Source organism: Ochotona princeps, chromosome 3 (genome assembly GCF_030435755.1).
Source record: "Ochotona princeps isolate mOchPri1 chromosome 3, mOchPri1.hap1, whole genome shotgun sequence".
NCBI classification, from domain to species: Eukaryota; Metazoa; Chordata; class Mammalia; order Lagomorpha; family Ochotonidae; genus Ochotona; species Ochotona princeps.
Window position 1 is genome coordinate 103345040 of NC_080834.1, and position 14767 is coordinate 103359806.

General features: G+C 44.4%; 1 protein-coding gene across 1 annotated transcript in view; it reads left to right on the plus strand.

Moving 5' to 3' along the window:
* Nucleotides 1–3941: 3941 nt before the first annotated feature.
* Nucleotides 3942–14767, plus strand: part of MCCC1 (methylcrotonyl-CoA carboxylase subunit 1) — an 82042-nt gene continuing 71216 nt past the window's right edge. Inside the window, exons 1-2 of the mRNA XM_058662214.1 lie at nt 3942–4080; nt 6709–6755. Of these exons, the coding sequence (XP_058518197.1) occupies nt 3992–4080; nt 6709–6755 (136 nt within the window). The 5' untranslated portion in view covers nt 3942–3991. The remainder of the gene's footprint in view (nt 4081–6708; nt 6756–14767) is intronic.

The following is a 14767-nucleotide window of genomic DNA, read 5'->3' on the forward strand; positions in this document are numbered from 1 at the left end:
GTTCCAACCTGAGATGGCCTTGAGAACGTGCCTTGCACACTTCCAACTCTAGGCTATGTCATCAACCCAGGGCGCCAGTCGCTGCCGCAAAGCCCTGAGGTCGTCCATAAGCAGCCTGCGGGGAAAGCCGGAGCACGGCAGTGGGACTAAGCAGAGCCGTTCCTGGGAGACCTGGGACTTACCGGACAGCTGTCTTTAGCTTAGGAACTCCCCAAGGGCCAAAGTGTCCTTAGACTCCATAGCAGAGGAGTCCCCTGGCCTGCTTTTCCATCTCTTCTCCTTCATTCAGGTTCAAACCTGCATCATGATCTGGAAACTCCACAGCTCCCTCCGGTTCCCTAATTTTTGTCTCCCACAATAAAATTTCTGCATGTGTAATCACATTTTGGCGACTCTTTTTGAAAGACACAGATATGGTCCCAATAATGAATAGATAAGGGGATTTGGAACTGGTTCACATATCACCCAGCTTCTAGAGGGGAAATTGTCCCAGGTTGGAATAGAGGTGTTGAAATGTATTGATGGGAGAAGGTGCAGAGGGATGCTTTGGCAAGCCTCAGTAGAAGAATGTTTAAATGAATTATTTATTTGACAGAAACAGAGATGCAGATAGAAATACAGCAAGGAGCACTCCCACCCAAAGGTTCACTTCTCATGCATTATAGGAGTTGGGCCACACCTGGGAGCCAGGAACTCCATCTGATTCGGTGTCCCACATGGGGGACCTAATTACTTGAGGCACCAAGTATCCTGGAGGGTCTTGCTACCTCTGAGGGTCTGTACCAGCAGAAAGTTGGAGTCAGGAACTAGAGGTTGGAATTAAGTTAGACACTCTGATACAGGATGCAGTTGTTTTAAAGATTCATTTTTTATTTTAAAGAGTTACAGAGAGGGCCCGGCACGGTGGCCTAGCGGCTAAAGTCCTCATCTTGAATGTGCCAGGCTCCCATATGGGCATCAGTTCTAATCCCAGCAGCCCCACTTCCCATCCGGCTCCCTGCTTGTGACCTGGGAAAGCAGTCGAGGACGGCCCAAAGCATTGGGACCCTACACCCACATGGGAGACCTGGAAGAGCTCCTGGATCCTGGCTTTGGATTGGCGCAGCTCCAGCTGTTGCAGCTGCTTGGGGAGTGAACCATCAGACGGAAGATTTTCCTCTCTGTCTCTCCTCCTCTTTGTATATCTGACTTTGCAATAACAACAAATAAATCATAAAGACGAACAGAGTGAAGGAGACACAGACACACACACTCCACCTCTGCTAGTTCACTCCCTAAATGAACACAATGGCTGGAGTAGGGTTAATCAGTTAGAAAAAAAAAAGATTTAAGAACCAACAAATTAGTTGAACGGGAAGAAACATCAGCTAACTATAACATTTGGGCCTTTACTGGGAGCTGGTTTAATTAAACTGCAGAAATCAAATTTACAATGTTTCAAAAAATACATAGAAAGTACACTTATAGAAACCTGAAAAGTATATTTTGTGATATTAACTAATCATTGCTAACTTGGCATAATTAGGACATTTTGCTTTACTTCTTAAAAGAGTTACTACTTTTTTTAAAAAAGATTTATTCATTTTGTTACAGCCAGATATACACAGAGGAGGAGAGACAGAGAGGAAGATCTTCCGTCCGATGATTCACTCCCCAAGTGAGCTGCAACGGGCCGGTGCGCGCCAATCCAATGCCGGGAACCAGGAACCTCTTCCAGGTCTCCCACGCGGGTGCAGGGTCCCAGTGCATCGGGCCATCCTCGACTGCTTTCCCAGGCCACAAGCAGGGAGCTGGATGGGAAGTGGAGCTGCCGGGATTAGAACCGGCGTCCATATGGGATTCTGGTGCTTTCAAGGCGAGGACTTTAGCTGCTAGGCCACTGTGCCGGGCCCGAGTTACTGCTTTTGTACATAAATATACTTATGAAGGAAACTAACTGGTGGTTTGCATTTGTCTCAGAATAAATTGGCAGGAGGAGACTCTTGGTGGGAGATAAATGAAAAAGATCTGTCAGGAGTTAGTAATTGTTGAAACTGTATAATGGGAGCAGGGATTTATGATGTAATTTCACCTACAATTATGAATTTAAAAACCTTTTTGTAATAAGCATTCTTAAAAGCCAAGGTAAAAAAATGTCCTTTCTTTGATGTATGTTGTATCTCCCGTCATGGCAGGACCCACTGCGACCTTTCTGTGACACTCACTGGGAATAGCAGGCAATATGGACAGCCCGTGGCTGTGCCCTGAGTGACAACATCAAGCTGTTTAGTTACCAGTTCTGCAAACAGCCTGTTCTTCATCCTTATTACATGAGACAACAAGTTTCGATTGGGTTTTCTGTGAGTTCTAGGCAAAAACATCTTCACTGATTTGGGGGATAACCAGAAATGTGTAAGACTGACAAAATTATGGGACTGACGATGACAAAACTGCCTGAGCCTTTCTCAGATGCTGCAAAGCCAAGTAGGCATGTATTCGTTTCTGGTGCCACTGAGAGGTCGACCTATGACACAACAACACTGGTCCTCACATGGTTTTACATTATTATTTATTTATTTTGTTTGGAATGCAGAGAAAGAGAGAGAGGGAGAGAGAGAGAGAGAGAGGGAGAGAGAGAGAGAGAGCGCTCTTCCATCTGCTGGGTCATTCCGCAAAGGCCCACAACTGAAGTCAGCAGCCGAGAACTCCGTCTGGTGCTACTCGGGGCACCGGGGCCAGTGCCTGCTGCCAGGCTGTGCCTTAGCGAAAGCTGAATGCAGGCACTCTGATACACAGCGTGGATGTCCCAAGCAGTCACCTAAGTGCTGTGCCAAATCCCAGAAGTATTTTTTAAAAAATTATACGATGGACCAGTGAGTGCCGTAAATACGGGGCTGTAGGTACTGTCTAGGTGTGTTTTCTGCTGCCATAGCAGAACACCGAGCCATTTATGTGGGTGCACTGTGTGGGGACGGCCGAAGCGGCAGGAGAGTTCTTTGATAACATTCTGTTTTGCAATAAGTTTGCTTCTCTTTTTCCTCTTCCAGGATCTATTTTGATAAAGTGTATTTGCTTGTAACATCATTTTCTCCAGACTTCTGTTCATTATGGAAAAGAATCAACTTCGTACTGAATTTATCTGTAACCTCATATTTGCATTTATCATGCCATGTGAGCATTTTTTCCAACTTAAAAAAAAAGATTTATTTATTTTTATTGGAAAGGCGGATATACAGAGAGGAGAGACAGAGAGGAAGATCTTCCGTCCACTGGTTCACACCCCAAGCGGCTGCAAGGCTGGAGCTGAGCCAATCCAAAGCCAGGAGCCTCCTCCGTGTTTCCCACGCAGGTGCAGGGTCCCAAGGCATTGGGCTGTCCTCGACTGCTTTCCCAGGCCACAAGCAGGGAGCTGGATGGGAAGTGCAGCCGCCAGGATTAGAACCAGCGCCCATATGGGATCCCAGGCGCGTTCAAGGCAAGGACTTTAGCCGCTAGGCTATCGCGCTGGGCCCGGCAACTTATTTCTGACCAAGTATTTTGCTGATCTTTTTTCTCTGAATCCATCTCAGTCTTCTTAGTTCATTAACTTCTTCCTTAACTGCTTTCCCTTACTTCCCTCCTACTCGGTTTTGTGTTTTCTTACAACGTTTGGTCTCTGCCTGTTTTCTATAAATATCCGAGAAACGTCACAAGCGGGGTCAGCGTCAAGGACGCCAAAGCCTGCCGTTCGATGTACGCATGCGCAGCCCGGCCTCCCACGCCCTTCCGCTCCGCGCAGGCGCAGACCCGAGGTGGCTGCGGAGGCTACACCCCTCGGGCCCAGACCCCGACTGCCCAATCAGTGCCGCGGCAGCTCGGATCTGCGGTTTGATTGGCTCTCTCGGAGACACCTCAGCCTGCCCGGGATCGGACGGTGGCCGGTGCGGGACGTCAGCCTGGACGGAGATCCCTGGAGCGCGCGCGGGTGCGACTCGGCTGGCGGTCAGCTCGCTCTCGGTCGCTCTCCCGGGGAATGGCGGCGGCCTCTGCGGCGGCGGTGCTGCTGCTGGCGGCGGAGAGGCAGAGGTGGCAGCGTCTGCCGGGACTCCTGCTGCCGCCGAGGTACTGGCGGCGGAGGGGCGGTGTGTCTACGTGGCGCCCGGTGATGGACGGGAGGAAACCCCGCGCCCTTCACGGCGTTCTGCCCGTGCTCCCTTCCCTTCCCGAGGGAGACGGCTCCTCCTGCAGCCCGCCTGTCCTTCCCCCTTCCCCCAGTCCTTTCGGCTCGCGTGGGCGTCTGTTTCCACGTCAGAGGTGTAACTGGGCCCGCCATCCCCTACGCTGCAGCAGCCCCCCAACCCTTTGTGCTTTAGCAGCGCTGGCAGCCCCAGGGGGCTCACCGACTTGCCCGAGGTCACTACCTTGTGAGAAATGGGGCCAGGACGTCCCCCCCAAACCCCCCAGTCCGTTTCCCTGCTGGGGCTGCCGTTTAGAGAAAGACCGCTGGACTTCTCTGTTGTTGCAAGGACTCAAACCAACACGAATACATGTACCTTCCCGAGCGCCACGTGTTTCACAGAGGTTGTGTGTGAACAGGTGGCTCTCGGGGCGACCTGACTCCACATCCGCCTCAGACATGGAGCCTCCCTGACCGTAACTGGCAGGTAGCCGGCCTTTTCATCCTCCTTGGCTTCCTGGGGTCGTGGTGCTGGATTGTTTTAGCACGACAGGCCAGCTTAGTGATGAACAAGGGCGACAATGGGGTGTCGCTCCTTGAAGCTACTCAGCCAGGCCTGTCACGGTGGACCGAGTGTCTGGTGCTTCTCTTTCCTAGCCTCGGAAGTGACACAGTTCTTTTGTGCAAAGTCAGTGAATTAATGCTTGAAAAGAGCTTAGAACAGAATCCAGGACGTTTGGCTCAGTCCCCAGATACAAGTTACCTCATGGACCCCACTGCCTGCCTGGATCAACCTGTTTTTCCTTACCTTTCTACCAGTTCTTATAGGTGCCTTGACTTTTCAGTTACTGAATTATAGGACAAGATTTTGGTGGGTGTACTGTTAGTGTCTTTCTCTCTCCTGATTTTCTTTTGTTTAGGTCCTGGGGGCTTCTTCAGGATACTAAGTGAACTCCGTGTCTATTTCTGTCTCCCCTCTCCGAGTTTAGCCAAAGAACCATTCTCCAGTCCAAAGAACCATTCTCCAGTCGCTGTCACCCAGAGGATGTTAGAGTTGTCAGTGGCTTATAGAATTGAAAGTCTTTGTATAGGAAACTGGATATTAATTTCTGTGCAGTGGTTCTTCATCTCCAGTGATGGAATTGTGGCCCTTTAGAATGAACTGGTAGAGAAACTATCCTGGATTAGAGTGTGTTGATTTTCATGGAAGCAACTTCTTTGTCTTGTGAGTTAACCACTGCTTTAAGTTGTAGTTTAAGTGACCGGAACAATCACAATGTCATTGAGGGTAAGGATTGGTATATATTTGCAAAGTCTCCACGTAGTTATGTATGATTACATGTGCCAGGAAATAAAAAGTTCATGGGAAAATGGAATGAAGGTGTTAAGTAAGGACGCACATTGGTTCACTAGTTAAAATATCAGATGGGACTGGCATTGTGGCAGTTGGACCACCTGTGACACTGGCATCCCATATGAGCACAGGTTCAACTCCAGGCTGTTGTGCTCCTTGCTGCTGTGTCTGGGGAGGCAGTGGCAGATGGCTCAAGTCTTGGGGCCCCTGCATCCACTTGGCAGACAGGAAAATGGGTAAGAGTATTATTTCCATTTTGTTTCCTTCATGTATCTGAGGGGGATTTTAAGGGAGAAACCCCACCCAGTCTCCCACCCACATGCTTTTTATTATTGCTGTTTAATTCAACAATAAAAACTTACTTTCTTGTGCTTCTGGAGCCTGGGAGTGCAGGATTCAGGTAGCAGCAGGGTTGGTGTCTGATGAGGTGTTTCTTCCTGGCTGACAGCCACCTGTGTCCTCCCGGGGCCTCTTTATCTGTGTGTGCACAGAGAGCAGTTCCTTGGGTTTTCATCACTCCTTACTGTGTTTTTATGCCAGGCTCAGGATCAAACAGGTTAGGTGACTCAAGGGGAGAAATTTAACTTCTTTTTTCTTTTTTTAAAAGATTTATTTATTTTTTATTACGAAGTCAGATATACGTAGAGGAGGAGAGACAGAAAGGAAGATTTTCCATCTGATGATTCACTCCCCAAGTAAGCTGCAGCGGCCAGTGCTGCGCCTACCCGAATTCGGGAACCAGGAACCTCTTCCGGGTCTCCCACGCGGGTACAGGATCCCAAGGCTTTGGGCCGTCCTCTCCTGCTTTCCCAGGCCACAAGCAGGGAGCTGGATGGGAAGTTGGGCTGCCGGGATTAGAACCGGCGTCCATATGGGATTCCGGTGTGTTCAAGGTGAGGACTTTAGCTGCTAGGCCACGCCGCCGGGACCGAGAAATTTAACTTCTGATTTCTAGATTAGTTTTTTTCTCATAAATGAAGTCCTATTAAATCCCATTTCTGGTCAGATTAAGGCTTTTATTATTATTATTTTATTTTTAAGAGCAAAACCTTTTTAAACTTTTAAAAAAATTGTTTCTATGATACAGTTCAGATGAAGGTTCAGTTTAGTTTATACTTGGACTTGGCTTCAAACTAAAAAGTATAGATTCTTTTCAAAGAATAATTACTAATCTTGAATTTTCTGTATAGTTACAATTTCACTTGGATTTATTTTTTAGGAGATGGGCTTGGAAGCAAAGAACCATGAAGTATGCAACAACCACAGGTACTGATAACATTTCTTATACTAATTGGCTTTGGTTCAGGTTGTAAACTAAGGAAAAAACTGTTTACTCCCTTAATTTGTGCATACCAGAATTAGTTCTCATAAACCTTTAACATTTTGGATTTAAATGATAATTTTCTTAGTAAGTGTTAAATTGTGGTTTTTAGTATCTTCTATATTCTCTTGCTGTTAAGTTTAAAATATAGGAAGTAATAATGGAGATATTTTATGTTTGTATTTTCTGACTGACTTGTGTAACTATGCTGATTAAATCATTGTTTTATTTTGAAATACTTGTTTATTTTTATTGGAAAGACAGATCAGAGTACAGAGAGAAGGAGAGACAGAGAGAAAGCTCTTCCATCTGTTAGTTCACTCAACAAATGGCTATAATGACTGGAGCTGAGCCGACCCGAAGACAGGAGCTAGGAGCCTCTTTCAGGGCTCCCATGTGGGTGCAGGGTCCCAAGCCTTTAGGCCATCCTCTACTGCTTTCCCAGGTCACAAGCAGGGAGCTGGAAGGGAAGTAGAGCAGCTGGGACAACCCATATGGGATCCTGCTGCTTGCAAGGTGAGGATTTAGCGATTGAGTCATTGTGTTGGGCCCTAAACCACTGTTTTTAAAATAATAATTTTAAATAGCAAGAATTTTTTCCAAATGAAAAAATTTACATGTAATTTCCAACTGTAGGATTTATAAAAGTATAATTTCCGGTTATTTGTGTATTAATTCCCTATCAATCCCATCCCTACATCCTCCTGCTGTCCTCCTCTCCAGCATAGTGCATGTGTGTTCTCTCTCTCTTTTTCTCTCTCCCCGACCTGGGACAGTTCTTGGGTTCCATTGATCACCCCTGAAGAACACCGCCTTAGGTTCTGTGAAATCTAGAGCAGGTTTGTGGCTTAGTAGTTAAGATAACTGCATTGTACATCAGAGCACCTGGTTTTGGTTTGCAACTCAGGCTCCTAACTCCAGCTGCTTGCTAGTGCAGAACCTGCAAGGCAGAGGTGATGGGCATGTAGTTGGATCCCTGCCACCCTAGGGCAGCCCTGGATTTCCGTCTACTGGCTTTGCCTGGGAAACCTGGTCCCAGGGGTGCATTTTCTATGAAAATGGCAATAGCATGTCATGACACTGATGCTGGTAGACTGGCACAGTAGTCATTTACATTGCAGGAGAAGCACACATCGCTGTGTGTGGAGGCTGCGCATCCGAGCAACTATGAGCTCCAGTTTTGTAGTGACATAGACTCGGGTTCCAATCCTGAGCCTTCACTTTTTTTGGGAAGGTAATACCTCTTTTATATATATATATATTTTTATTAATTATTTTGCATTATGTGACAGTTTCATAGGCTCTGGGAATCCCCCCACCCCTCCCCCTCCCCCCTGGTGGATTCCTCCACCTTGATGCAGCATTACAGTTCAAATTCAATCAAGATTCTTTCCTTGCAAACATATACCAAGCATGAAGTCCAGCTACTTATTGTCCAGATGGGTTGAACAGTTTCTTGGGGAGACCATTTCTGGTCCGAAGTTAGAGCTGGTATAATATCATCCCAGTCAATTAAGAGTCCCAATGTAACATCAACAGCAATTTGCAACATTATAGAATTGACATGGTTTTGAGTAACCAGTATGTTAAAAAAAAAAAAAAAAAAGCAAGTCCTAACCACAACCTATGATTAGCTCATTGACATCTCAACCCTAGTTTATATACAGGACCGGACCGGCTGCTATATACCTTAAAATGGCTACAGGGCACCATTCAGCTGTCTCGTGTCTACCTCATTTCAGTATTTAGCCATTTGTTGTGTTGAAGTACAATTTTGCTGATCTTGGCAGATTTCGGGATAATCTAGACTGGCTTGTAACTCTAACAAGATATTTGTCGACATTTAAGGTGCAGAACATTTTTTTTGGGGGGGGGGTGTGCAGGAAAATCATCACACCATGGTGAGGAGTGACTAATCTTTGTGTCCCACCCAGCGAGGCATGAGCCAATCCACTCCAGCTCTTTCCTGTCAGATTCCAAGCTCTACTTTTTGTTGTTTGTCTATTTATTTTAGTTTTTTTTAGTTTGTGTGATTGTTTGTTTGCTGTGAGGGGTTTTTGAAGCGATCCCGATGGTCATTGCGAGGGATGGGGGGTCCAGAGGTGGAGCCAGGCTCGGGCCAGAGAAAGCTCTTCTCCCTGGTCCCGAAGGACGTTTATTGTTCTTCTGTGTCTGCGGACTGCTCAGGGCTTCTGGTTGTCTTTCCGATGAGGTTGGTTTCTGCGTGGTAGTGTTTGGACTTCTTCCATCCCCTGCGGAAGCTCCGGTTGGGGGTGGGTGACCTCAGAGTACTCAGCCTCCGAGGGCATCCAATTCCCTGTGGCCTCCTTGGCAGTTGGGATATAGTCCTTGTTGCTCGTATTAATAGTTTGTGGTGAAGGTCTGGGAGTCTTCGTGGTTGGGATCCAAGCTTCCTCCTTACCACCTGCTCCACTCTGGAGTGCCCCCCTGCTCCACGCACATGACCTCCTGTTAAGAGGTTGTCAGGATCGCACCCGATTCCCACCTCATGCATTGGTATAGTAGTTTTATTGTTGTTTAGTGCCGCTTTGAGTCTGCTGTCTATGAATTACCAGATTTGATCTTGATAGGCTATATTGTACTTTTTTCTCACTCTTTTTATGGTCCTGAAAGATTTCCCTGCACTCCCTCCCCATTACAGGCTAACATAGCGTATTGAGGGTATAGTAGGTTTTACAGTTTTTCAATGTAGATCTTAAATATTCTGACATTAATTGTTGGTTTATAGATTATATTGCGTTATCTTATTGCATTGGATACAGGTTGTTAGAGATTGCACTAATATTACAATATACAGGTACTATCTTTCAAGTTGTCATCTTTTCATCTCAGATTAAGGCGAACATGTGGTATTTAACCTTTTGGGATTGGTTCATTTCTCTTAGCATGATGGATTCCAGTCGGGCCCATTTGTCCACAAAGAACTGCATTTTGTTTTTTTTAATAGCTGAGTAGTATTCCATAGAGTAGATGAACCATAGCTTTCTTATCCAGTCTTCTGTTGATGGGCATTTTGGCTGCTTCCAGGTTTTTGCGATTGTAGATTGTGCTGCTATGAACATAGGCGTGCATGTTGGTTTCTTGTGTGGGAGATCTTTTGGATATATCCCAAGGAGTGCTATTGCTGGATCATATGGTATGTTGATTTTCAGTTGTTTTAAGTATTCGCCAAACTGATTCCCATAGAGGCTGTACAAGTCTGCAGTCTCACCAGCAGTGAAGAAGGGTTCCCTTTTCCCCACAACCTCGCCAGCAAGTGTTGGTGGTATTATGTATGTGTGCCATCCTTACTGGAGTTAGGTGGTACCTCATTGTTGTCTTCATTTGGATTTCCCTTATTGCCAGGAAACTTGAGCATTTTTTCATATGCTTGTTTGCCATTTGGGTTTGTTCTTTTGTGAAATGTCTGCCCATTTCCCACGCCCATTTCTTGAGCAGTTTGTTTGTTCTGGTGTTTTGGTTTCTCTGGAGATCTTTGTATATTCTGGAGATCAGCCCTCTATCTCCTATGTAGTGTGCAAAGATCTCCCATTCTGTAGGTTGTTTTTTTACTTTGTTGATTGTTTCTCTAGCTGTACAGAAGCTTCTTAGTTTGATGAGGTCCCAGTTGTTTATTTTGGTCTCGATTTCTACTGCTTTTGGAGTCTTTTTTAGGAAGTCAGGGCCTACCCCTAAGTGTGGCAGTGTGTTTCCAACATTTTCTTCCAAAAGTTTGAAGGTTTCTGGATGTAGGTTTAGATCTTTTATCCATTTAGATTCGATCTTGGTGTATGGTGAGAGATGTGGGTCTATCTTTTTGTTTCTGCAGGATATCAACCAGTTGTCCCAACAGCAGTTATTGAACAGACCTTTCCATTTGCTTGGGTTGTTGTCTGTCTTTTTGTCAAAGATTAATTGACTGTATCTGTGTGGGTTTCCATCTGTTGTTTCTATTCTGTTCCACTGATCTTCCTCTCTATCTTTGTGCCAGTACCAGGCTGTTTTGATGACCACTGCCCTATAGTATGTCCATAGATCCGGTGCTGTGATTCCCCCTGTTAAGTTCCTGTTCTTCAGAGTGGTTCTGGCTATTCGTGGTTTTTTGTGTTTCCAGATGAATCTGTATGTCATTTTTTCCAGTTCGATGAAGAATGCTGTGGGTAATTTGATTGGGATTGCATTGAATGTATATATTGCTTTTGGTAGTATAAAAATTTTGATGATATTAATTTTGCCTATCCAGGAGCATGGGATGTTGTTCCATCTCTCGAGGTCTTGTTCTATTTGTTTTTAGAGTGTTTTGTAATTTTCTTCATAAAGGTCATCTACGCTTTTGGTTAAATTTATTCCCAGATATTTCATGCATTTCTCTGTTATTTTGAATGGTAGCTTGTTGGTTAGATCTTCTTCCATCTTGCGGCCGTTTGCATACACTATGGCTGTTGATTTTTGTTCATTTATCTTGTATCCTGCCACTCTGCCAAATTCTCGTATGAGTTCTAGGAGTCTTTGTATTGAGTTTTTTGGTTCTTATATGTAAAGAATCATGTCGTCTGCGAATAGTGAAAGCTTGACTTCTTCATTTCCAATTTGGATTCCTTTGATTTCTTTGTCTTGTCTTATGGCTTCTGCAAGTACCTCTAGGACTATATTGAATAGCAGTGGTGATAGTGGGTAGCCTTGTCTTGTTCCAGATCTCAGTGGGAAGGGATCCAGTTTTTCTCCATTTAGTATGATGCTGGCATTGGGTTTTTCATATATTGCTTTGATTATGTTGTGGATTGTTCCTTCTATCCCCACCCTGGTTAGGGTTTTTAACATGAAGTGGTGTTGAATTTTGTCGAAGGCTTTTTCTGCATCTATTGATACTATTATATGGTTTTTGTTTTTCAGTTTTTGGATGTGATGTATCACATTTATGGATTTCCTTATGTTGAACCATCCCTGCATTCCCTGGATGAAACCTACTTGATCTGGATGGATGATCTGTCTGATGTTTTTTTGTATTCTATTGGCTAGGATTTTGTTGAGAATCTTAGCGTCAACGTTCATCAGGGAGATCAGTCTGTAGTTTTCCTTCTCTGTTAATTCTCTATTCGGTTTGGGGATTAAGGTGATATTGGCTTCATAGAATGAGTTTGGAAGAGCTGCTTCCTTTTCTATTGTTTTGAAGAGCTTGTAAAGGATTGGGGTTAGCTCTGGTTGGAATGTTTTGTAGAATTCTGCGGTAAAACCATCTGGGCCTGGGCTTTTGTTTGTTGGGAGCTCTTTAATCACTGATTCTATTTCTGATTTGGTAATGGGTTTATTCAGGTCTTCTGTTGCTTCTGGGGTGAGTTTTGGTAAGTGATGGGAGTCTAGGAATCTTTCCATTTCCAAGTGGTTATCGGATTTGTTGGCGTATAGTTCTTTGTAATAATTTCTAATTATTTCCTTAATGGTAGTAGTGTCTGTTGTTATGTTGCCTTTTTCATCTTTGATGCTGCTAATTCTTGCTTTGTCTTGTTTTTTCTTTGTCAGTCGGGCCAGTGGGGTATCTATTTTGTTTATCCTCTCAAAGAACCAGCTTTTTGATTCATTTATTTTCTGAATGGTTTTTTTAATTTCTTTGTGATTTAGTTCTTGTCTTGTTTTGATAATTTCTTGTTTCCTCTTGTTTGTGGGGTCCTTCTGCTGTTGCTTTTCCAGTTCCTGGAGGTGTGTGCTTAATTCCTGCATTTGTTGCCTTTCTTGGGCTTTGACGTGCACGCTAATTGCAATAAACTTACCACGTAACACTGCTTTGGCGGTGTCCCATAAGTTTTGGACGTTTGTATCTGGGTTTTCGTTGGTTTCCATAAATTTTTTGATCTCATCTTTAATTTCTTCTCTAACCCATTGTTCGTTTAGTAGCATATTGTTCAGCCTCCAGGAGTTTACATGTTTCCTGGGACATTTTGAGTTGTTGATTTCCAGTTTCACTCCATGATGGTCTGAGAAGGTACATGGTATGATTCTGATATTTTTGTAGTTAGTTAAACTTGCTTTGTGTCCTATTATGTGGTCTATCCTGGAGAAGGTGCCATGCACTGCTGAGAAGAAGGTGTAGTCTGTGGCCTTAGGATGAAATATTCTATAGATGTCTACTAGGTCCAGTTGTTTTATTGTTTGTGTGAGTTCTGTGGCTTCTCTGTTGAGCTTTTGCTGCGTTGATCTATCTGTTGGTGTTAGTGGGGTGTTCAGATCTCCCAGAATTATCGTATGTTCATCTATGTCTCGCTTTAAGTCCAAAAGTAGTTGTTTCACGTAGCTGGGTGCATCCTGACTAGGAGCATGTATGTTAAGAATTGCGATTGGTTCTTGTTGGATCCTGCCTTTCAAGAAGATGTAGCGCCCTTCCCTGTCCATTTTGACGTTTGTTACTTTGAAATCCGTATCATCTGAGAATAGGACTGCCACACCAGCCTTTTTTTCTTGTCCATTGGCATGGAATATTTGTTTCCACCGTTTCACTTTTAGTTTCCTGAAGTTTCTTCTGGTTAGATGTGTTTCTTGCAAGCAGCATATAGTTGGGTCCTGATTTTTAACCCAGTCTGCTAATCGGTGCCTTTTGAGTGATGAATTTAAGCCATTTGTGTTGAGGGTTAATATTGAGAAATTATAATTTTGCCGTGACATATGCCTGTGTTTTTGAGGTTGTTGGTAATTGATTGTCGTTTCTGTGGATGGACTTTATTGAGATCTCCCTGATTGCCATCCTTGCTTATGGCTTGCTTCCTTTTTCTCTGGGAGTAGCGCATTGCTAAGGAGATTTTGTAGAGTTGGTTTTGTGTTGGCATATTCTTCTAATTTCTCTTTGCTGTGGAAGTATCTAGTTTTGTTCTCGTATACAAATGAAATCTTTGCTGGGTAGAGTATTCTTGGTTGACAGTTGTTCTCTTTCAGTACTTGTAAGATTTTGTTCCACTCCCTTCTTGCCTGGAGCGTCTGTTCTGAGAAGTCGGCAGTGATTCTGATGGTCCTGCCCCTAAATGTAAGCTTCTCTTTGGTTCATGCTAACCTTAGGATTCTTTCTTTGTATTCATTGGAGGGTAGCTTGATTACCACGTGTCTTGGGGAGGATCGTTTTGGGTCCACCCTGTGGGGAATCCTCTGGCCTTCCTGAATTTGGATTGGGTTTATGTTCCAGGTATTTTGGAAGTTCTCCTGCATAATTTCCTCAAGTACTGGTTGTATGCCTGTTTCTCTTTCCACTCCTTCTGGGAGCCCCATTATTCTGATATTTGACTTCTTGGTGTTGTCGTTCATCTCCTGAATCGTCTTGGTTGCCTTGTGTAGTTGTGACTCTAGTTGGTTAATAATCTGCCTGCTTTCATTCTAGGAATCTTCTAAGTCAGATATCCTGTCTTCTGCTGCTGTAATTCTGTTGGCTAAGCTCTCAACTTTATTCTTCAAGTCTAGGATCTCGTTTTTGAGTGATTTTGTTTCTGTGATTATGTGGTTTTTAAAATCTTTGAGCTCGTCCCATCGTTTTCATTGTCTCTGAAGAGTTTTATAATTATTTTTCTGAACTCCTTATCAGAGACGTCTTCAATTTCTTCATCTGTAATCTCTGCGATTGACCAGGCTTTATGGTGGCTTTTTGGGGTGGAGCAAGCTTTGTCTACGTCACTAACTCTCTTATTCCGTTTCATATTTGTGGCCCAAGGTGTTGCTGGATGATCACCCTTGACCTCTGTTGCTACCTAGTGGGTGACCTGAGGTCTTGCTAGCCTAGGTTTTTGTTTTCCTTCTGGCCCAGGGAGTTGTTGTTTTTGTTTCCCTTCTGGGTTTCAGGTTTCAGTGCCTTAGGTTTCAGCCCTAGGCGCTGGAGTCTCCTCTGTTGGATTTTTTTTTTTTTTTTTTTTTTGCTTTTTTGCTTCGGCCTGGGTTGGCCCAGAGTTTAGTTTAGCTGTGATCCTGGGGTAGCTGCCGGCTA